The 24,954-nt window shown below is 37.4% G+C and overlaps 1 protein-coding gene across 1 annotated transcript in view; it reads left to right on the forward strand.

Moving 5' to 3' along the window:
* Positions 1-2,425: 2,425 nt before the first annotated feature.
* The window catches only part of Cpsf73 (cleavage and polyadenylation specificity factor 73), a 150,903-nt gene continuing 128,374 nt past the window's right edge, over positions 2,426-24,954 (forward strand). The window contains exons 1-3 of the mRNA XM_075291218.1: positions 2,426-2,618; positions 2,674-2,737; positions 13,060-13,157. Of these exons, the coding sequence (XP_075147333.1) occupies positions 2,554-2,618; positions 2,674-2,737; positions 13,060-13,157 (227 nt within the window). The 5' untranslated portion in view covers positions 2,426-2,553. The remainder of the gene's footprint in view (positions 2,619-2,673; positions 2,738-13,059; positions 13,158-24,954) is intronic.

Below are 24,954 nucleotides of genomic sequence, written 5' to 3' on the forward strand. Positions count from 1 at the left end.
TTTTAAACCAGCTAATCGCTTTTAAAAATTGTTAATATATGTTCCAAATATTCCTAAAATAAATTGTTTAGTATTTACAGACCTTTTAAAACTTTTACGCACACAATGATTGTAATAAATTAAATGTTTGCTGCCAAAATATGCTTTTGACAACCCTGTTATTTTCATTAGAGGTGCGTACCAGCTTACAAAATTGACCGCTACCGAAAATTTCGTTAGCATAAATAGCAATGCATTTCTTAGTGTGTAAATATAACCATAGCGATAGGCGGTAGGCGAAACATTTTTGCCGCAACGGCAAATACAATAAGCTTGACTGCGAATAATTCCCTTTTTCACGTTTCCTAGCGTTTTTGTTGTCAATACAGCATGCTTTGACAATATTAAACAATGAAGTTGAATAAAAACATACAATGGCTTGTTATTTGTTGAGTTATTTCAAGAAAAAATAATCTACACGTGTCCAGGCAACAGCAATTCCTAGTGGTGAGTTAAAAAAATTGACAAGCGATGGCAACACTATACCAGTTTTCGCCAAGGAGTTAGAATAAGTTTTAATTTAGCGACACGCCGCTAGCCGTCACGGTATTCCGGCGCGGATTTTGGGCTTCCCATAAGAAATACACGTAAATAAGTGTTCGCCTACCGCCTATCGCTATGGTTATATTTACACACTAAGAAATACACGTAAATAAGTGTTCGCCTACCGCCTATCGCTATGGTTATATTTACACACTTATGGGAATGAAATTTTTCGTTAAGGCCGGTACTCTGTTCGGTTTTCGCGTTGAAACTCCATACAAAACCAAAAAATGCGAAAAATTTGCGAAATTTTTTCCATTTGTGATACTTTGTTTTTTCGTGTTGAAAAACTGACGTTTATAGCACGGCGCCATTTGCAATGTGAATTAGGAAATAATTTATTTATTAAAAACTATTTGTGCGGGTTTATAAATCAAATACGGACCATATTTTTGTTCCGAAACTATACAAAGGATCAAAGGAATAGCAGATCAATTGCCCAAGGAAAAATAAAATGTTATTTTGTAAAAACAAGCAACACCACCAACTTAATCCAATATCGCTCCCTGTAAAATAGCGCTCCAAGCTACCTAAAAAAACGCCGCTTTCTATGTGCGAAATAATGGTTTCCATAAAAATTTTTCGCAAGAATGAACATAGTACCGGCCTTTAGAGGTGCATACCGGCCTTGAATCGTAATGCGCTTTTACGCGCTTTACAGATTATCAGTTATTCCGGACGGAATGTCGGTGTTTGTAAAGAATCTTACAGTGTGTCGGATCGATACGACATGTTGGCGATGACTAAATAATCGGTAAATGTGTTATCGATCCCATAAACATGCAGCAGTATCGATTATGCCTTCGGACTTAACTTATATGTGCACAATATATGGGATATGTTCGACACGAGCACTGTCGTTCCGGACGGAATGTCGGTGTTTGTAAAGAATCTTACAGTGTGTCGGATCGATACGACATGTCGGCGATGACTAAATAATCTGTAAATGTGTTATCGATCCCATAAACATGCAGCAGTATCGATTATGCTTTCGGACTTAACTTATATGTGCACAATATATGGGATATGTTCGACACGAGCACTGTCGTTCGGAATAACTGATAGTCTGTAAAGCGCATTATGCGCTTTACAGACTATCAGTTATTCCGGACGGAATGTCGGTGTTTGTAAAGAATCTTACAGTGTGTCGGATCGATACGACATGTCGGCGATGACTAAATAATCTGTAAATGTGTTATCGATCCCATAAACATGCAGCAGTATCGATTATGCTTTCGGACTTAACTTATATGTGCACAATATATGGGATATGTTCGACACGAGCACTGTCGTTCGGAATAACTGATAGTCTGTAAAGCGCATTATGCGCTTTACAGACTATCAGTTATTCCGGACGGAATGTCGGTGTTTGCAAAGAATCTTACAGTGTGTCGGATCGATACGACATGTCGGCGATGACTAAATAATCGGTAAATGTGTTATCGATCCCATAAACATGCAGCAGTCTCGATTATGCCTTCGGACTTAACTTATAATGTGCACAATATATGGGATATGTTCGACACGAGCACTGTCGTCCGGAATAACTGATAATCTGTAATGCGCTTTTCAGATTATCAGTTATTTCGGACGACAGTGCTCGTGTCGAACATATCCCATATATTGTGCACATTATAAGTTAAGTCCGAAGGCATAATTGATACTGCTGCATGTTTATGGGATCGATAACACATTTACCGATTATTTAGTCATCGCCGACAAGTCGTATCGATCCGACACATTGTAAGATTCTTTACAAACACCGACATTCCGTCCGGAATAACTGATAGTCTGTAAAGCGCATAAGGTGCTCTTAAGATTACTTAGCGATAGATTTGCATCTGGTTCACAAGGTGTGAACCGGTCACATTCTTGCGTAGAGCTGTCACAATAAACAAATCATTCCATCATCTAGAAAGAGTGTTATTTATTATAATATATCTTCAAAACAAATTTAGTTCAAGTAAAAAAATGGCACAAAAAGGCGATTCCATAGTACCCGCTGAAGAGAGTGATTTATTGCTTATAAAGCCTCTGTAAGTAAGAACATACTTCTAGAGTAGTTTGGATTAATGCTCTTTTTCTCTGCAGCGGAGCCGGTCAGGAGGTCGGTAGATCCTGCATCATGTTGGAGTTCAAGGGGAAAAAAATAATGGTAACTTTTTTTTCTAAAATTGCAACATTTATGGATTTCGTTAAATAAACACACAAAAAGTGCGTGCCTTCATTTAATTTGGAATCTGTTCCTTGCAAACAGATTCTTATTGGTCGCGGTATATCCGAATTATAAAAAAAAAAAAAATATGTATAGTGCCCGTAATTGTTTTCCGTTTGCGTAAGCTGATGATGTCCAACTTTTGTTTAAAGGTGATCGGGTATTCTTAGATGTCTAATAGAGTACTATTGGCTTTACCATGAATAATTTCGTTGATTGGTTGAATGAAAATACACTTTCAGTCAATACTTCCAAAACGAGGGCTATATGTTTTGGAAATATTCCATCAAATACATTATCAGTTTCCATCTATTATAGATTTATAGAAGTTGTAAACTCGGTTAAATGCCTCGGTTTGGTTATAGATATCTCCAAAGTAAATTTTTAATGGCACTTATAATGTCACGGTTTCTATATGGCATTGAAATTTAGTTGCGTTTACTTTGTCATCGTGTTTTGCGTTATGTGTACTCTGTGAAATGGTACGATCACATTACTTACTTTGTGTTGGACTTCCTTGGATGTACGTTTAGTGATTTTGTCAATATTAGAAACTTGTTACAATTGTATGAGATTGTCAGAACGCAGACTCCTTCATTTGTTTTTAATATGTTTAAATTTAGTAGATCCGCAAGGAATTTTAATATCATTGCGAGGCTTTGTTATATTTTGGAAAGATCATTCTATGAGAGAGTTGCCCTGTTTTTGATGTACAAGCTAAACTTTATGAGCTTGTAATGTTAAATGATATTTAAATATTTTAATTCCATAATTTGGTTTGTCTCTTTATACCCTGCCCCACACTGTGGAACAGGGTATTATAAGTTAGTGCATATGTTTGTAACACCCAGAAGAAGACGAGATAGACACATGGTGTCTTTGGCAATAATGCTCAGGGTGGGTCCCTGAGTCGATATAACCATGTCCGTCTGTCCGTCCGTCCGTCTGTCTGTGAACACATTTTTCTGATCAAAGTCTAGGTCGCAATTTAAGTCCAATCGCCTTCAAATTTGGTACATGTTCCTAATTTGGGTCAGAATAGAACCCTATTGATTTTGGGAAAAAATCGGTTCAGATTTAGATATAGCTCCCATATATATCTTTCGCCCGATATGCACTAATATGGACCCAGAGTTTTATACCAATTTGCTTGCAATTTTGTACAAACATAACACTTAGTCGTATAGTCAAGTGTGCAAAATTTGAGTGAAATCGGTTCAGAAGACAGTTTTTTGGCCGAATTTGGTTGAAATTTTACACTAGGAGTACAATTAGTAGTATAGTCAAGTGTGCAAAATTTGATTGCAATCGGTTTAGATTTCGATATAGCTCCCATATATATCTTTCGCCCGATATGGACTAATATGGTCCTAAAAGCCAGAGTTTTGGCCCAATTTGGTTGAAATTTTGCACAGGGAGTAGATTTAGCATTGTAGCTATGCGTGTCAAATTTGGTTGAAATCGATTTAGATTTAGATATAGCTTCCATATATATCTTTCGCCCGATATGCAGTTATATGGACCCAGAAGCCAGAGTTTTATCCCGATTAGCTTGAAATTTTGCACAAGTACAATTGGTAGTATAGTCATGTGTGCCAAATTTGATTGAAATCGGTTCAGATTTAGATATAGCTTCCATATATATTTTTCGCCAGATATGGACTTATATGGCCCCAGAAGCCAGAGTTTTGGCCCAATTTGGTTGAAATTTTGCACTAGGAGTACAATTAGTTATATAGTCATGTGTGCCAAATTTGATTGAAATCGATTCAGATTTCGATATAGCTCCCATATATATGTTTTTCTGATTTCGACAAAAATGGTCAAAATACCAACATTTTCCTTGTTAAATCGCCACTGCTTAGTCGAAAAGTTGTAAAAATGACTAATTTTCCTAAACTTCTAATACATATATATCGAGCGATAAATCATAAATAAACTTTTGCGAAGTTTCCTTAAAATTGCTTCAGATTTAAATGTTTCCCATCTATTTTTACTAGCATTGTGTTTCACCCTAGTGCATTAGCCAACTTAAATTTTGAGTCTATAGATTTTGTAAAAGTCTATCAAATCCTGTCCAAATCGAGTGATATTTAAAAGTATGTATTTGGGACAAACCTTTATACACATTTGACGGATGGGTATGGTATCGAAAATTTAGATCTACAATTGGTGCAGTGTATAAAATAGTCGGCCCGCCCGACTTTAGACTTTCCTTACTTGGTTTTATTTAGTTTTTTTTTCACATTTTTAATTTATTTATTATAAGATTTAACCCTTATATTATGTTGGGGTCATTTGATGACCCACATCGTATTTTTCATCAGAGCATTTCTTACTGTTGCAATATATATAAAAGTTCTTACTAGTCAGTGCATAAATTGTTGACATGTACTGAATTCTTGCTGAGTAGCAAGAACTTTTAATTATATTCAAACAGTAAGAAATGCGCTGATGAAAAATACCACATTGGTCATCAACTGACCCCAACATAATAAAAGGGTTAATCAATTTATTATAAGATTTATTCCGTTTAATATTTAATATTTTTGCTTTATGAATTTCATATTTATATATACTACACAATTTAGTTTTTAGAGCTTTTTATTTTTATTGGAGGGTCTTATTTATTTTTACGGTCTTATAGTTACATAAAGGGTGATTTGTTAAGAGCTTGATAACTTTTTTTTAAAAAAAAAACGCATAAAATTTGCAAAATCTCATCGGTTCTTTATTTGAAACGTTAGATTGGTCCATGACATTTACTTTTTGAAGATAATTTCATTTAAATGTTGACCGCGGCTGCGTCTTAGGTGGTCCATTCGGAAAGTCCAATTTTGGGCAACTTTTTCGAGCATTTCGGCCGGAATAGCCCGAATTTCTTCGGAAATGTTGTCTTCCAAAGCTGGAATAGTTGCTGGCTTATTTCTGTAGACTTTAGACTTGACGTAGCCCCACAAAAAATAGTCTAAAGGCGTCAAATCGCATGATCTTGGTGGCCAACTTACCGGTCCATTTCTTGAGATGAATTGTTCTCCGAAGTTTTCCCTCAAAATGGCCATAGAATCGCGAGCTGTGTGGCATGTAGCGCCATCTTGTTGAAACCACATGTCAACCAAGTTCAGTTCTTCCATTTTTGGCAACAAAAAGTTTGTTAGCATCGAACGATAGCGATCGCCATTTACCGTAACGTTGCGTCCAACAGCATCTTTGAAAAAATACGGTCCAATGATTCCACCAGCGTACAAACCACACCAAACAGTGCATTTTTCGGGATGCATGGGCAGTTCTTGAACGGCTTCTGGTTGCTCTTCACTCCAAATGCGGCAATTTTGCTTATTTACGTAGCCATTCAACCAGAAATGAGCCTCATCGCTGAACAAAATTTGTCGATAAAAAAGCGGATTTTCTGCCAACTTTTCTAGGGCCCATTCACTGAAAATTCGACGTTGTGGCAGATCGTAAGTCTATTCATGATGAAATGTCAAAGCATACTGAGCATCTTTCTCTTTGACACCATGTCTGAAATCCCACGTGATCTGTCAAATACTAATGCATGAAAATCCTAACCTCAAAAGAATCACCCTTTATTTTTTCGAATGAAAAAACGGAACTAGCATATTAAATCAAATTGTAAGATAAGTAACAATATATATTAGAGGTCTGCATCGAACAACTTTTCACTACATGTATGCAATTCGCTGTCTCTCAGAGCGCAAGTAGTGAAGTGAAGAGAACACAAATCAAATAACAACGTGAACTTATCCGAAACAATATGTGTTCCGAAAAAATTAACAATAAAAATGTAAGTACATTATTTCATATATGTATGTATGTCACACACCTTAACGTTAGCCCTTCTGTTTAACAAACCGAAAACATATAGAATGGAGAATAACTGTTCTTTCTATTTCTTAAACTGCATGTTGTACATGTAGTACTCTATGCAGTTTTGTTCTCGCAATGTACTCGACGTGATCACTCTGAGTATACTTCAATAAGAGCGAAAGAGGAATATGTGTTTGTTGGTAGTGAAGACATCAGAGTAGCATCAAGAAGTTACTCGTAGCTTTTGGTGTTCATTAAAATGTGTACCAATTGTTTTGCGACTCTCTTAAATAGATGTAATCATGTAGTAAGTACACGTGAAGTCTGCATATACAAATAGAATTGTGCAGACCTCTATAATATATACATACAGTCGAAGCTCTATTTAACGAATAATCTATTTAGCGAAATTTAATGAACGTCCAAATTCTTAACATTGAGTATTCTAAATAATGAACAGATGAATAAAATTTACTTTCCATTTTACGAAAAAGAAAATAAACTTCAAGTTGTAATTAAGTAGTCTGTGTGTTAAAAACAATGAGTCGAAATAAATTTTCTGTAGACAAAAATCAATATTTGTCAACTGTAGTTTAAACTCTTTGGAAATTTCTATGAAGTACGATATTCCATTTCAAACACAACAAAAAGATGTAGTACGACAAACACCAACAGATGAGAGATTTTATCAAATGTCTGGAAAAATTTATTCAATGGACGGGAACGTAGGATAGATAAGTTAGGTATGGTGGCAGCCCGATATTTTGAACTGAATAGTCTAAGTGATCGATTCAGTCCATTGTGACATAGATTATAGAATACAATCAGATAATCCATCGGTGTCAAACGATGTTTGACAGATTAAGAATGAACGAAATTAAGAATGAACGAACGAAGATTAGGAATGAACGAAAAAGTAAGAACATGTTTACATTCTCTTTCGTTTCCTTTTTGTAGTTTGCCAATTAACACCATATAAATATTTCGATGTAATCTTTTAAATATACAAAAAAAAAGAATTCTTTTCTCCCAAACGAAATTTTAGACCAACAAATATCGTTTCTCATTTGCTTTTCGCTGTAAGGAAATTCGTATGGAAGAAAAGTATATACTTTTTATGATAAACGTTGATTTTTTACACAATGTAAAAAAAATTCATAAAGACTAACTTAAAAAAAAAAATCTTTCCTAGCTAATTGCCTAGTCTTCCCTCAAATCATTCTCATTTCCACGAGGTTTCTTAGTTCTTACTACATTTTTCTGTAATACACTAAAAAAAGTGAACTCTCTATTTCACCAAAGCCAATTTAACTTTATTTTAGTTCATGGAATTATTATGTTTGGAGAAAGTTTCCTTTACTCTAATAATTTTTTGCGTACGTTAGTTACATGAACTAAAAACGGGAACAAATTATACACAAATTAAGCATAAAGATTTACTAAATTCGTATTTCTCACAAAATAGTTCATTATTTCTTTAAATTTGTAAATTTTACTACAAATGCGTCCATCATGAACTTCCTATGTCACTAAAGACATTCTTGCAATTTTGAACTCCAATTTTTCCTTCAAACTACAAAATGTTCTTTATCAAATAAAAAATTATTGATGTCTAATAAATTTTCTTGAAATTTTATGATATCGGCGTCATGCCAACGTTTGTAATACTGTGTAGTTAAAATTTTCTAAAAATATTCAAAATTTTCTAAACATAACCAAAAGTTTTCTCCCTAGTGGGTTCACTGGTTTTTCAGTGTACAATTAAGAAAAAATATATTTTATATATATATTTTTAAATTTTATCTATCGCCTGGACGGAGAATCGGAGAAGTATATTTGATAGTATCACCAAGTGTGCCAAGTTTGATTTAAATCGGTTCAGATTTAGGTATAGCCCCCATATAAACGTACATTTGCAGAAATGCATTATTTTACCCGAGTTAGTGACATTTACTGCAAGTTTTTGGCGCACTTGGCTAACCAAGAGTCTAAATATAATACATCGTTGGAAAGGTATTTGAGAGAGCTTTATTTCTATGCATTTGAAAAGAACAAAAAATACGAAACTTTGAAGTTTTTGGGGCACGGAACAATTTTTTTCTAAAATTCCGATTTTTTGGAAATTAAAAATATGAATTGAATCCTTAATAACTTTTGAACTAATCGTCATATCATTATGATTTTTATTGATTTTTGCAGGGAAATTTGTTTTAAGAAATATTGCTGAATAAACCATTCCCAAAATTGGTATCAAAAATCCCCAAAAAATATTGAAAAAACATTTTTTTTTGTAATTTGCATATTTCTCAGCTTTTTACTGGTAGGATGTTGAAACATTTTACAGTTAGTTAGTGGACACATAGGGCTTTTTGGGAAACATACCGGCTTAGCAATCGGCTTAGCAATTTTTTTCTTTTTGAAAAATTTCCGATTTTGGGAGGGGAATAACTCCTATACTAAAATACTGACACCACTTTGTCAAAATTTTGCAAAAAAAAAAAAAAAAATAAATTGTGGAGCCCATATCTTGCAAACGGTAAAATATAATTGCACACTCACGCGAACTTTTTTTGTAGAGCTTTTGCGTAGTTGACAGCAAAAACAAAATTTCATATCCCCGAGGTGACCAACTTCCAACGCCTACAGGTCAGCCAGTGGACCCACTAGGCACCCACAAATTTGCAAACTTAGAGGAAAACACCTCAGTTTTCACACACAGAAAAATTTATGTTGATATCTTTGTCCGTTCGAAAGTTGCAGAATTATTAAAAAAAAAAACAAGTATATACGGCCGTAAGTTCGGCCAGGCCGAATCTGATGTACCCTCCACCATGGATTGCGTAGAAACTTCTACGAAAGACTGTCATCGACAATCGAATTACTTGGGTTGTGGTATCTTAAAACTTCTTAACATCGTTTTCTAAATTGTGAGTTAGTCCGTACGTGGTATGTATTAGACAATACGTAGAGAGCCTACTACTTAGCTAATCTTACCAGTTATTTCAGTGCGAGAAACTTGGGGATATCCCCCACCAAATCCTCAGCCACACTATTCACTACATGGACGGCAGAAGTGTGCAGGCAGTTGAACATTAGTGTCGATGGCGAAATAATTCCGACCACAAATTACCCCAAGATTCTTGGGGTCACATTCGACAGCCTTTTCAGGTCGTCTGCCCATGCCACTGCAATTTGTAATAAGCTCCGTGGTAGAAACAAGGTCCTCAAGTCACTTGCCGGCAGTACTTGGGGTGCGGACAAAGAAACCTTGTTAGCTACCTATAAGGCAATTGGCCGGTCAGTGGTAAACTATGCAGCGCCAGTGTGGACACCGCAGACTAGTGATACGCAGTGGAATAATATACAAACCTGTCAGAACGCTGCCCTTAGAACTGCGACTGGGTGTCTCCGCAGCACACCCCTGGAACACCTTTATGTGGAGACAAAGATCATCCCTGTGCGAAGACACAACTACATGTTGTCAAAGCAGTATCTCCTGGGTTGTTATCGCAGTAATCATCCAAACCACCATCTCATGGATGCACAACCACCACCCAGGAATGTAAGGGTTGATATACATAATCTAGAGCGTGAGATCCAGCGCTACAAAAGAGAACCTCTAGATCAAGCAGCGTACCAGGCAGGTTTGAACAGGATTCATGAGGATACTGTAGCTGAAGCGGTGAGAAGCTACAAGGTTAATCCTGTTCTCGGAGTCCGTCCACCGCCCATAGCACCGGAGGAAAGAGACCTCGCACGGCAGACTAGGGTAGTTTTAGCCCAGTTAAGATCAGGCAATTCCTATTTATCAGTGATTGATAGCAGCGTAGCTGACGTATGTCCAATTTGCAACCAAGGGCCACACGACACGCGTCATATTTTCTCTTGTCCAGCTAAACCAACCCGACTTACCGCCAGGTCAATCTGGACGCACCCCACCTTAGTCGCAGAGTTCCTCGATCTGGCCACAAGCTGAAGTACCAAAGCGTATAACATAAAAATGGATGAAATCACAATAAACTGTTACAACAACAACAACGTAGAGAGCCAGAATTGAAATATGGGGGTCGCTTATATGGGGGCTATATACAATTATGAACTTGATATGGACCAATTTTTGTGTGATTGTGGATCGATTTATCTGATGGCTATATATAACTATAGACCGATATGGACCTAGTTAGGCATGGTTGTTAACGGCCATATACTAGCACAATGTACCAAATTTCAACTGACTCGTATGAAATTTGCTCTTCCAAGAGGATCCAAAACCAAATCTCGGGATCGGTTTATATGGGGGCTATATATGATTATGGACTAATATGGACCACTTTTGGCATAGTTGTAAAATATCATATACTACTACCACGTACCAAATTTTAACAAGATCGGATGAATTTTGCTTCTCCAAAGGCACCGGAGGTCAAATCTGGGGATCGGTTTATATGGGAGCTATATATAATTATGGACTGATATGAACCAATTCCTGCATTGCTGTTGGATACCATATACTAACTTCAGGTACTAAATTTCAACCGAATCGGATGAATTTTGCTCTTCCAAGAGGCTCCGGAGGTCAAATCTGGGGATCGGTTATATAGAGCCTATATATAATTACGGACCGATTTTTGCATGGGTGTTTGAGGCCATATATTAACACCACGTACCAAATTTCAACTGAATCAGATGAATTTTGGTCTTCCAAGAGGATTCGGTGTATATGGGGGCTATATATAATTATGGACCGATGTGGACCAATTTTTGCATGGTCATTAGAGACCATATATTAACACCATGTACCAAATTTCAGCCGGATCGGATGAAATTTGCTTCTCTTAGAGGCTCCGCAAGCCAAATCGGGGGATCGGTTTGTATGGGGGCTATATATGATTATGGACCGATGTGGACCAATTTTTGCATGGTTGTTAGAGACCATATACTAACACCATGTACCCAATTTCGGCCGGATCGGATGAAATTTGCTTCTCTTAGAGGATTCGGGGTCCGTTTATATGGGGCTATACGTAAAAGTGACCGATATGGCCCATTTGCAATACCATCCGACCTACATCAATAACAACTACTTGTGCAAAGTTTCAAGTCGATAGCTTCTTTCGTTCGGAAGTTAGCGTGATTTCAACAGACGGACGGACGGACATGCTCAGATCGACTCAGAATTTCACCACGACCCAGAATATATATACTTTATGGGGTCTTAGAGCAATATTTCGATGTGTTACAAACGGAATGACAAAATTAATATATCCCCCATTCTATGGTGGAGGGTATAAAAAACGATTTCGAACCACTAGCGGACTATCCACTGGGCTACAAAGCTGTTATTGTTATAAACAGATAATTATCGCAATGAAACTTCAAAATGTGTCTTATAAAAGACTGAAAGTCAGAAAAGAACAGTGCTTCATATAAATTAAATGGATTGTGTATTAAATCTTATTTTTTATTGCAAAAATAAAAATTTTGTAACAAAAATTTTTTTTTGGAAATAAAAGTTTGGAATTTTCGAAGAAATTCAAAAAACCCTAACAAAAGAAAAAGTTTTCGGTAAATGTTTTCCAAACGTTTTTTGCGTTTACTAACATTTTTTGTAAATTACCAACGATTTGCATAGTAACTTTTCATCTACTAAATTTGTGTTAAATTTTAAGCTATAGATTTTTGAGGAGAATAACTCTAGATTTATTAAAGTCAATTTCACAAATGTATCAATACTCAAACGTATAAAATTTCTATAAATACACAAAAAAAAACTACACTTCATACGCTGACAACGTTCTCCAGTCAAAACTGTTCTTAGTTCACTTACACGTGCGAAATGTTTTTGTTTAATCGGGGAATAACATGCTAAGTAAACATAGCGACACTCAAAAATGTATCATGCTATGAAGGCATCGATATGTACCTTTGAAAACGAATGCCCCATAAAATTTCTCGTAGAAGGAAATAATTTTTTTTTTAACATTTTGACGACACTTTACTTAGTAAATAGGTGTATTTTGAATATGAATTCGCAAGAAAAACTTACTTTTATCGAGCGTTTAATTCTTCGTCGTCAAAGGGTTATTTCGGTAGTATTCAATGTATTTGACAGACAATTATAAAGTCTACCAATTCTCACATGTAATGATTTATAAATATATCGACTAGCAATAAGAATAATTACTTTAGAGCGTCCAAAAGTAAACAAGTTGACGAGTAAAGGAGTTTGTGTTTTGAAAGTCTTGTAAAATAACAACAACGATTTAAAATCTACGAACATCCTAAGAAGCGTTGAACATATGCGGAGACATGATCAAAACGTTTTTTCGTGTTGTCGTTATATTAACACAAACTGTACATTGCAATGCACTAATGTAATTTCTAATACTTATTAGAGTTTTGTATAATTAATCTACTTTCGTTTTCAATATCAGCTTGATTGTGGAATACATCCTGGTTTGTCGGGTATGGATGCATTGCCTTACGTGGATTTAATAGAAGCGGACGAAGTTGACTTGTTATTCATATCGCAGTAAGTAGTACTCTTATTAAACATATTTATACCTATAAGGAATTGTTTTTGTACTTGTATAGTCAATCAAGTATTAAATTCAGCTGGGTAATCAGAAAGAATTTTTTTTTTAATTTTTAACAAGTTATAGTTTCGTTGAAACGGGGAAAAAAATAACCTGAAATGCGTATTTAACATATATAAGTTAGTATATGTACTGCAGATTTCTTCAGTGATATTCTATATTAACAACTTGTATTTCAGAAGTACAGTGGTAGTTATGTTTTAAATTGTAGTTATATTACTTGGTTTGTAATTATTTGATAATCAGTGTTGTCATTATTGTGACAGCGGGTTCATTGTTATTATTTTTCGTTTATTTTCTTTCTCATGTACAAGACTGCATGGGAAGTTTAAAATCACATTGTACAACAGAGAACGGATGCGATTTACCGCAACCAACCGGTGTATTTAGTAAACACCAATATTTGTAATCTTACAATACCAATTGGTAAAATGAATTTCAGCCATCAATATTAAACACAACTGATCACTGTCGGTTCTGAGTCTATTGTTCATGATACCAAATGATGGTATTTCTTGTTTTGAGGGCAATCGTACTCAGTACCGAGTATTGCTGCATTGTCGATTGGTTTAACACTGCTAAACACCAATATCCAAAAATGGTATATACTGTTGATGGTCTTCTTTTTGTGGGTAAAATTGCAATATGAAAAACCACCGGTTGTAGTTCTCTGATCCAGAACACAGATCTAAGAACCCTAAGCATCAACTGATTCTCTCTGATAAATTAAATACTCGGCTGAAAAACAGATTTTCTATTGAAAATGTAGGCACAAGGATTCTTTTTATACCCTAAAACCAGGGTATAATAACTTTGATCTGCCAAAAAATGTGCCTACCAGAAATATTGATTTTAGACTCCATAAAATATATACCAATCGACTCAGAATCACCTCCTGAGTCGATCTAGCGCTTGGAGTCCAACCGTCCGTCTGTCCATGTATTTGTTGTTTGGTACAGAGTGTTTTTTTGGTGCAAGGACGAACGCTATTGAATATAGCTCCAATATATATGTGTCGCCCCATTTCGACAAATTGGGTCATATTGCACTTTTTACTAACCGATCGTAATCAAATTTGACACAAAGTAATCTTTTTCATCAAGTCTGCAAATTTTCATTGAAATCGGTTCAGATTTAGATATAGCTCCCATATATATGTATCGTAAAAATCATCGAAATCGGTTTAAATTTAGCTATAGCTCCCATATATATGTATCGCCCGATTTTGCCAAATTTGATCAAAAAACCCTTATTTATCAACCGATCTTACTCAAAGTTGGTTAAATGTAATGCACTTACTATATGTGTAAAATTTCATAGAAATCGGTTCATATTTAGATCAAGCTCCCATATATATACCATACATACCCCGATTTTCTCAAATTTGGCCATAAAACCCTTATATATTAATCTTAAGTTGGCTAGATCCAGTTCTATATATATGTATCGCCCGATTTTGAAAAATTTGCCCCTAATAACCTTATTTTTGACCATAGCGGCTTCATTTCTTAACTGATCTTACTCAAATTTGCACAAGGTAACCTTCTGTGGTATTAATTAAACCTGCAAAATATTATACAAATTGGTTCAGATATAGATATAGCTTCCATATATATGCATCCCTCTATTTTCTCCAATTTGGCCATAATACTCCTATTTATTAACCAATGTTACTCAAATTTTAAATTTTGATGTACTAGTCGATCGTATTTATACTTACTTGTTGCTCTTACATAAGAATATTGCCCGGTTTTCACAAATTTGGATTTATTACTCACACTAATTGAGCGATTTCCTCTTTTTAGAAATGCATGGAAAGTAGGGAACTTTCTTTGTCCTTGTAGGGTAAACCGAATATTTTCCCTGGCAACCTATACCACTGATACCCTACAAATGCTTATGTTTACTAATTCAGTAGGCCCCGCCCGACTTTCTACTTTACTCACTTGTTATACCCTACACCATAGGATGGGGGTATATTAACTTTTAACAACAAGGTTCTACTTGAAACTTGGCACAAGTAGTTGTTATTGATGTAGGTCGGATGGTATTGCAAATGGGCGATATCGGTCCACTTTTACGTATAGCCCCCATATAAACTGACCAAATTTCATCCGATCAGGCTGAAATTTGGTACATGGTGTTAGTATATGGTCTCTAACAACCATGCAAAAAATCCATATCGGTTCACTTTTACGTATAGCCCCCATATAAACTGACCCCCAAATTTGGCTTGCGATTGGTCTAAGAGAAGCAAATTTCATCCGATCCGGATGAAATTTGGTACATGGTGTTAGTATATGGTCTCTAACAACCATGCAAAATTTAGTCCATATCGGTCCACTTTTACGTATAGCCCCCATATAAACGGGCCCCCAAATTTGGCTTGCGATTGCTCTAAGAGAAGCAAATTTCATCCGATCCGGCTGAAATTTGGTACATGGTGTTAGTATATGGTCTCTAAATTATAATTATGTATATCAAGAAAATTATTTCTTCTTTACAAGAAAAAATCAAAGTATACTAACATATGATTCTAATAAACAATATCTCAGATTATAAAAAAGTACAAGTGCATACGAGCAAAGTACATGGTGCATAAATTTGGTACATGGTGTTAGTATATGGTCTCTAACAACCATGCAAAAATTGGTCCACATCGGTCCATAATTATATATAGCCCCCATATAAACCGATCGGCTTCAGTAGAAGTTTCTACGCAATCCATGGTGGAGGGTACATAAGCTTCGGCCTGGCCGAATTTACGGCCGTATATACTTGTTTTATATAAATTTATTTAAAGAACAATGTAGTTGCTTGGAGGAAAAATTATAATTATGTATATCAAGAAAATTATTTCTTCTTTACAAGAAAAATTCAAAGTATACTAACATATGATTCTAATAAACAATATCTCAGATTATAAAAAAGTACAAGTGCATACGAGCAAAGTATTTCAACACTCCTCCTCAATTGTACTGAATATTTGAAATTTTTCAATTTTAGGATGTGTTTAGGGCAGTTTTGTTAGCATGTCGGCGATCATGTCTTCGGAAGGACAAAAGTGCATTTAATTAAATTTCGGTCGACATAGTCTTTTACGAAATAATATTTTGTGTCTATGTGCTCCGTCCTGTTGCTTAGTTTCTCCTCCTTTATTAAGTTCAAACAACTTCTATTGTCTTCAAAAATTATTGTTGGATTCATTTGCCCGCACCCAAAATCTTTCAGAATGTTTTGAAGCCACACATCTTCCTTTGCTGCTTCTGAGAGTGAAATGAATTCCTTGCTTTTTCTGTCGATTTGACATTCAGCCCAATTTGCATCTGCATATCTAAACAAATTAAGAGGGTCTTATTTTTTCTATTTAACCTTTAAGTCATAGTTGAAGTTCCTTTCAAATATTTCGCAACTCTTTTTTAATTCGGTGCAATCTTCTTACGTTGGTGAACTTATTTTTCTTGACAGAATTGAAATACTAGCTGCTATATCTGGTCGAGTGTTGACTGTTACATGTAATAAATATCCAATAAGTCTTTGGTATTCGGTGTTCCTTAAATATGGTTCTGACGGCCTTTTCCCATATAAAGTATCCATTGGTGTTGCGTTGAAGATCGTTTAAAAATTCCTATTAAAATAAACCCAATTAAGAAAGAAAACCGAGATATTTTCCAATAAAAATATTCAAAAACCAAATCAATTTATTTGCTAAAAAAAGAAGAAAATTTAAAAAAAATTGTAATATCAGTAGAGATACTTATGATGTTGTCTGCTTAGTGCTTAAGTGCTTAGTCACTTGATTTTAAAATCCCCTTGAGCTATCATCATTCGATTTCAAATGTTGAATTGAGTGATTTATCTTCAAACATATGTAATTCATCAGGGCTGCTGTTTCAATTTCATTCAATTTTAGTGTGAAAGCAATCATTGATAACAATCCTCATTAATTGATAATGATATGATGCTACAATGCATTGATCAGTGAACACCAACAGCAACTTGAAGATCAGTTATTTGTTGCATATCATTCAATCAAAGCATAAGCATGTTGAGAGAAAGAGAATGCGTATATTTTATTAATGAGGATATTTTATGAATGAAACAATTGATATGAATGAAATGAGCAGCGAGCAATGTTAAATGCAAAATAACAGGTTGGCTGATAAGTCCCCGGTCTAACAAAGAAAAATTCGTCAAAATTCGTTTTTATTATTCAACAGAGTTCCCTTCACGAGCGATGCAACGATTGTAACGACCTTCCACTTTTTTGATACCATTTTGGTAGTACTCCTTCGGTTTTGCCTCAAAATAGGCCTCAGTTTCGGCGATCACCTCTTCATTGCAGCCAAATTTTTTCCCTGCGAGCATCCTTTTGAGGTCTGAGTACAAGAAAAAGTGGCTGGGGTCAAATCTGGAGAATACGGTGGGTGGGGAAGCAATTCGAAGCCCAATTCATGAATTTTTGCCATCGTTCTCAATGACTTGTGGCACGGTGCGTTGTCTTGGTGGAACAACACTTTTCTTCTTCATATGGGGCCGTTTTGCCGCGATTTCGACCTTCAAACGCTCCAATAACGCCATATAATAGTCACTGTTGATGGTTTTTCCCTTCTCAAGATAATCGATAAAAATTATTCCATGCGCATCCCAAAAAACAGAGGTCATTACTTTGCCAGCGGACTTTTGAGTCTTACCACGCTTCGGAGACGGTTCACCGGTCGCTGTCCACTCAGCCGACTGTCGATTGGACTCAGGAGTGTAGTGATGGAGCCATGCTTCATTCATTGTCACATATCGACGGAAAAACTCCTTTGATATCTTTAAGGCCTCTGCTATCTCGATCAACTTCATTTTACGGTCATTCAAAATCATTTTGTGGATTTTTTTTGATGTTTTCGTCGGTAACCACCTCTTTCGGGCGTCCACTGCGTTCACCGTCCACCGTGCTCATTTCACCACGCTTGAATTTTGCATACCAATCAATTATTGTTGATTTCCCTGTGACAGAGTCCGGAAACTCATTCTCAAGCCAAGTTTTTGTTTCCACCGTATTTTTTTCTTTCAGAAAACAGTATTTTATCAAAACACGAAATTCCTTTTTTCCATTTTTTTTACAATAACAAAAGTTGCTGCACAAAAGACGCTCTATCTCATAAACTAATTGACTAAAAGACGTCAAATTTTGACACGAATCATTTGAAGGTTGGTACTGTATAAAAATAATATGTATTTAATACTAGCGACGCCATCTATGTGTCAGACCGGGGACTTATCAGCCAACCTGTTAACTACACTATTGATCTATAGTATAACTACATATTCAACATAATGCAAATTAGTTTAAATATATATCTAAATCATATTAAATATGTTAAAATGTATTTAACATAATGAAAAGCAAATGAAACTCTAATATGAATATAAATATAAATAAATCTATATTGGATATGTAAAAAAATATATAAATGTATCCCCTGAAGAATGACAGTTTTTCGAGATGAGTCTGGATATGATTGCCAGTCGTTGGGAGTATTTTAGTCGAACCGTAAGGCTCCGCCATGCTCCGACTCACAGCGATGTAGAACTGGCATTATCCCAGTTATCAGTTTTTATTCAACCGTCGAACTGAACGGACGTGTTTTCTAATAGCGGAGTATTTCATCGTAATAAGTACTTATTACGAATTTCACGTGTGGTGGAAATAAAAAACCACCATGCAGCCAAATTCAAAGTCATCCACTGGGTTGCTAACTTCAGAGCCCAGTGGACGCGTAACGACTGAAGTTATAAAAAATTTGGCAGCGACCAAGAGTCAGGCCCAATTAGTCGACCAGTCGACCAGTAGACGGGTCGAATGGCGGTGACACTTTGGCAAGTCGAACCTTTTCTAAGGTGACGACATCAAAAGGAGGCAATCCCTCTCGAAAGGGATTCAAGGAACGAAGAAATGCTTTGTTTATCCTAAAGAAATTAGGATCAGTCGACCCAAGCACGTTGTCGCCTAAGCAAAGCGATTCCTTAAAATGGGCTCAAGGAATTCTTGAAGCTGGAAAAAGGGAACGATCACCGGATGAGCTGCCATCCTCTAAACGGGATCAAAGATCGTTTGCTTCAGTTGCAAAAGACAGCCTTGTGAGGGCTATTATTAATAAAGGAGCATTGGACGGCATGATTCCAAGGCAAAAATGGGGGGAAATTGAGAACGCGATGTCTGGTGTCTACTCAGAGGTGCGAAAAAAGTTTCCCGGACCAAGTCCTCGACGGCAAGATGCTGAATGGTATCAAGGACGATATAAGTTAGTAGCTTTTGCGGACCAGAGGTCTATGGATTGCTTTAAAAGCTGCATTGATAGGTTAGGTTAGGTTAAAGTGGCAGCCCGATTAAGATTCAGGCTCACTTAGACTATTCAGTCCATTGTGATACCACATTAACTAAAAGTACCTATTACATATGGGCACTTCTAGTTTTAACCGCTGAACCTTCTTGATTATTTTTCTTTGTTGAACCAACCAGATTGTTCCAAAAACAGTAGCAGACTGCTTAAGTTAACGTTTTCCAGATCCGCCAGTAATCTGAAGCTATATGCTCCTAAAAGTTGCTTGCGCTTTACACAAAATGCAGGACACTCACACAAGAGGTGTTTAATTGATTCTTTTTCCTCCGCATCATGACAGCTCATACAATAGTCATTATACTTCGCGCCAATAGTTTTTGCAAAATCGCCTATCAGGCAGCGACCCGTTATAGCAGATATCAGGAGTGATATCTGACGTCTCGAGAACATTAGCATATCTAGTGTGCGGTTTAAGTTGAAATGGGGCCATATTTGCTTGGTGTCGTTACAACCCTTGCAATTCTCCCATCGAACATTTGCCATCATAACAGCCTTCTCACGCAGCATGAGCTTGCAGGTAGCTAGGGGCATACCAACAAATTCTAGTTCCCCTGGAATATGTAAGGTAGTCCCTAGCCTTGCCAACTCATCCGCTTCGCAGTTCCCCGGTATGTTCCTATGGCCAGGCACCCATATTAGGTGAATATTGTACTGCTCAGCCATCTCATTGAGAGATTTGCGGCAGTCGATGGCCGTTTTCGAGTTGAGGAACACAGAGTCCAAGGATTTTATTGCAGGTTGACTGTCTGAGTATATATTAATGCCCACATTTTTTGGAACATTACTTCTCAGCCAATTCGCCACCTCTCTTATTGCTAATATTTCAGCCTGAAAAACACTACAGTGATTAGGTAATCTTTTCGCTATTCGAAGTTCCAGATCATTAGAATATACTCCGAACCCCACTTGTCCATCCAATTTGGAGCCATCAGTGTAGAAATCTATATATTCTTTATTCCCCGGGGTCTGTGTGCACCACGCCTCACTGTTGGGGATTAGAGTCTCAAACTTTTTGTCGAAAAGTGGACTCGCCAAAGTGTAATCCACTACGTTAGGCACATCTGGCATTGTTTTGAGGACAGAACTGTGACCGTAACCTTTTTCCGACCACAGCGATAGTTCGCGCAACCGCACAGCCGTTGTTGCAGCTGACTGTTTGGCCAAAATGTCTAAAGGCAATAGATGCAGCACGACATTAAGGGAATTTGTTCCTGTCTTGCTGAATGCGCCTGAAATACACAAACACGCCATACGCTGAACTTTATCTAAACAAGTCGGTTTCTGAAGTGCCGGCCACCAGACTACAACACCATATAGCATTATAGGTCTAACCACTGCCGTGTATAGCCAATGCACAATTTTTGGTTTCAGTCCCCACTTTTTTCCTATTGCCTTTTTGCACGAGTACAAAGCTACAGTTGCCTTTCTCGCCCTTTCTTCAATATTAAGCTTAAAGTTCAGCTTCCTGTCCAAAATAACGCCAAGGTATTTTGCACATTCACCAAAGGGAATTTCAATACCCCCTAAGGAAATAGGCCTAACCGTGGGAGTTTTGCGATCGTTGCAGTACATGACTAATTCTGTCTTTGCAGGATTTACCCCAAGACCATTGTCTTTCGCCCATTTCTCAGTCATCCGGAGGGCCCTCTGAATAATATCTCTGATTGTGGATGGGAATTTTCCCCTGACTGCCAGAGCCACATCATCTGCGTATGCCACCACTTTTATCCTTTCTTTTTCTAGAGTAACCAGAAGGCTATTTATAGCAACATTCCAAAGAAGAGGTGATAGGACTCCTCCTTGGGGAGTGCCTCTGTTCACATACCTTTGTATGTTTGCTTGTCCTAGTGTGGCTGAAATACGTCTCTTCATTAGCAGTTCGTCTAACAGCCTGAGTATACATGGATCAACATTCAGAGTTGTCAGTCCATTTAATATCGAGCTCGGATGGACATTATTGAACGCCCCTTCGATGTCTAGAAACGCCACGATTGTGTATTCTTTGACAGATAGTGAGCTTTCAATAAAGCTGACTAGTTCATGTAGTGCGGTCTCAGTAGACCTGCCCTTCGAGTATGCATGCTGTTGTTTCGAGAACAAACTTGAATCGATGCTAGTTCTAAGATAAATATCTATCATCCTCTCCAGAGTCTTAAGTAGGAATGAGGATAAGCTGATTGGTCGGAAATCCTTCGCCCTCGAGTGAGAGGCTTTTCCCGCTTTAGGTATGAAAACGACTTTTGTTTCCCTCCACTTTCCTGGGATATATGATAAGTTGATACATCCTTTATATAAGCTGCATTGATGCTAATTGGTGAAGTTTGGGAAGGAGCCGCTTTGGATTTAGTCGCTAAAAAAGAACTTCCCGGCTAAACCTAGAGCACCTGCATGGATACCGGCAAACCCTACTGATCCTGAGTCAATACTAGAGAGACTAAAATAATGTAACCCAGATCTTCCAACCTCCGAATGGAAGGTTGGTCGTTTGGATGAGGTGGATGGACCAAGACGACATGCGGTGTTCATATTAAACATAGAATCGCTGCCACATCTAGCCCAGACCCAAGGACGTGTAAGTTATGGCTTTCATGATATCCATATATACAAAGGTATACAAAAGCGATCATTCCGAAACTGACAAGCCTCCGGTAGAGTCAGCAGTGAAAAAATCTCCTAGAGAAGCCGAAGGAGACATAAAACCTGCAGACTATGTCGAAAATCATATGCGGGAAGTTTCTACAGGCTCAAACCTCACCAAAGCTGAACCGCGGATTGTTGCGAGAGTCACCGAGATCTGTGAAGAGGAAGCCCTTGATGACTCAATTGAAGCGGCTGACAACGGTTCCTCCAGATAAATCTTCACCATTGTAAGACCGCTTGTGCTGCCTTAAAAGTTCTCCTGACGAAAGGAGACATAGATATAGTTCTTATTCAAGAACCATACATATATAAGAACAAGATCTGTGAATTAAACACTCCGGGTTTCAAACTTTTGCATAATACCGGTAACGATATAAATCGAGCATGTATAATTGCTAAAAACGAACTAAACTTGTTTCTGCTTCCTTCATTGAGCAATCCACAGTGGCCGTTTCCTATCGAGGAAATTGTATCGGAATCTATAATAAAATGGGCGTTAAATAGCTTTGGATCATTCAAATCCCCCGGCAGTTCTAATCACTACAGTGATTAGGTAATCTTTTCGCTATTCGAAGTTCCAGATCATTAGAATATACTCCGAACCCCACTTGTCCATCCAATTTGGAGCCATCAGTGTAGAAATCTATATATTCTTTATTCCCCGGGGTCTGTGTGCACCACGCCTCACTGTTGGGGATTAGAGTCTCAAACTTTTTGTCGAAAAGTGGACTCGCCAAAGTGTAATCCACTACGTTAGGCACATCTGGCATTGTTTTGAGGACAGAACTGTGACCGTAACCTTTTTCCGACCACAGCGATAGTTCGCGCAACCGCACAGCCGTTGTTGCAGCTGACTGTTTGGCCAAAATGTCTAAAGGCAATAGATGCAGCACGACATTAAGGGAATTTGTTCCTGTCTTGCTGAATGCGCCTGAAATACACAAACACGCCATACGCTGAACTTTATCTAAACAAGTCGGTTTCTGAAGTGCCGGCCACCAGACTACAACACCATATAGCATTATAGGTCTAACCACTGCCGTGTATAGCCAATGCACAATTTTTGGTTTCAGTCCCCACTTTTTTCCTATTGCCTTTTTGCACGAGTACAAAGCTACAGTTGCCTTTCTCGCCCTTTCTTCAATATTAAGCTTAAAGTTCAGCTTCCTGTCCAAAATAACGCCAAGGTATTTTGCACATTCACCAAAGGGAATTTCAATACCCCCTAAGGAAATAGGCCTAACCGTGGGAGTTTTGCGATCGTTGCAGTACATGACTAATTCTGTCTTTGCAGGATTTACCCCAAGACCATTGTCTTTCGCCCATTTCTCAGTCACCCGGAGGGCCCTCTGAATAATATCTCTGATTGTGGATGGGAATTTTCCCCTGACTGCCAGAGCCACATCATCTGCGTATGCCACCACTTTTATCCTTTCTTTTTCTAGAGTAACCAGAAGGCTATTTATAGCAACATTCCAAAGAAGAGGTGATAGGACTCCTCCTTGGGGAGTGCCTCTGTTCACATACCTTTGTATGTTTGCTTGTCCTAGTGTGGCTGAAATACGTCTCTTCATTAGCAGTTCGTCTAACAGCCTGAGTATACATGGATCAACATTCAGAGTTGTCAGTCCATTTAATATCGAGCTCGGATGGACATTATTGAACGCCCCTTCGATGTCTAGAAACGCCACGATTGTGTATTCTTTGACAGATAGTGAGCTTTCAATAAAGCTGACTAGTTCATGTAGTGCGGTCTCAGTAGACCTGCCCTTCGAGTATGCATGCTGTCGTTTCGAGAACAAACTTGAATCGATGCTAGTTCTAAGATAAATATCTATCATCCTCTCCAGAGTCTTAAGTAGGAATGAGGATAAGCTGATTGGTCGGAAATCCTTCGCCCTCGAGTGAGAGGCTTTTCCCGCTTTAGGTATGAAAACGACTTTTGTTTCCCTCCACTTTCCTGGGATATATGATAAGTTGATACATCCTTTATATAAGCTGCATTGATGCTAATTGGTGAAGTTTGGGAAGGAGCCGCTTTGGATTTAGTCGCTAAAAAAGAACTTCCCGGCTAAACCTAGAGCACCTGCATGGATACCGGCAAACCCTACTGATCCTGAGTCAATACTAGAGAGACTAAAATAATGTAACCCAGATCTTCCAACCTCCGAATGGAAGGTTGGTCGTTTGGATGAGGTGGATGGACCAAGACGACATGCGGTGTTCATATTAAACATAGAATCGCTGCCACATCTAGCCCAGACCCAAGGACGTGTAAGTTATGGCTTTCATGATATCCATATATACAAAGGTATACAAAAGCGATCATTCCGAAACTGACAAGCCTCCGGTAGAGTCAGCAGTGAAAAAATCTCCTAGAGAAGCCGAAGGAGACATAAAACCTGCAGACTATGTCGAAAATCATATGCGGGAAGTTTCTACAGGCTCAAACCTCACCAAAGCTGAACCGCGGATTGTTGCGAGAGTCACCGAGATCTGTGAAGAGGAAGCCCTTGATGACTCAATTGAAGCGGCTGACAACGGTTCCTCCAGATAAATCTTCACCATTGTAAGACCGCTTGTGCTGCCTTAAAAGTTCTCCTGACGAAAGGAGACATAGATATAGTTCTTATTCAAGAACCATACATATATAAGAACAAGATCTGTGAATTAAACACTCCGGGTTTCAAACTTTTGC

This window comes from Haematobia irritans, chromosome 1 (genome assembly GCF_050003625.1).
Source record: "Haematobia irritans isolate KBUSLIRL chromosome 1, ASM5000362v1, whole genome shotgun sequence".
In the NCBI taxonomy this organism is placed as follows: Eukaryota; Metazoa; Arthropoda; class Insecta; order Diptera; family Muscidae; genus Haematobia; species Haematobia irritans.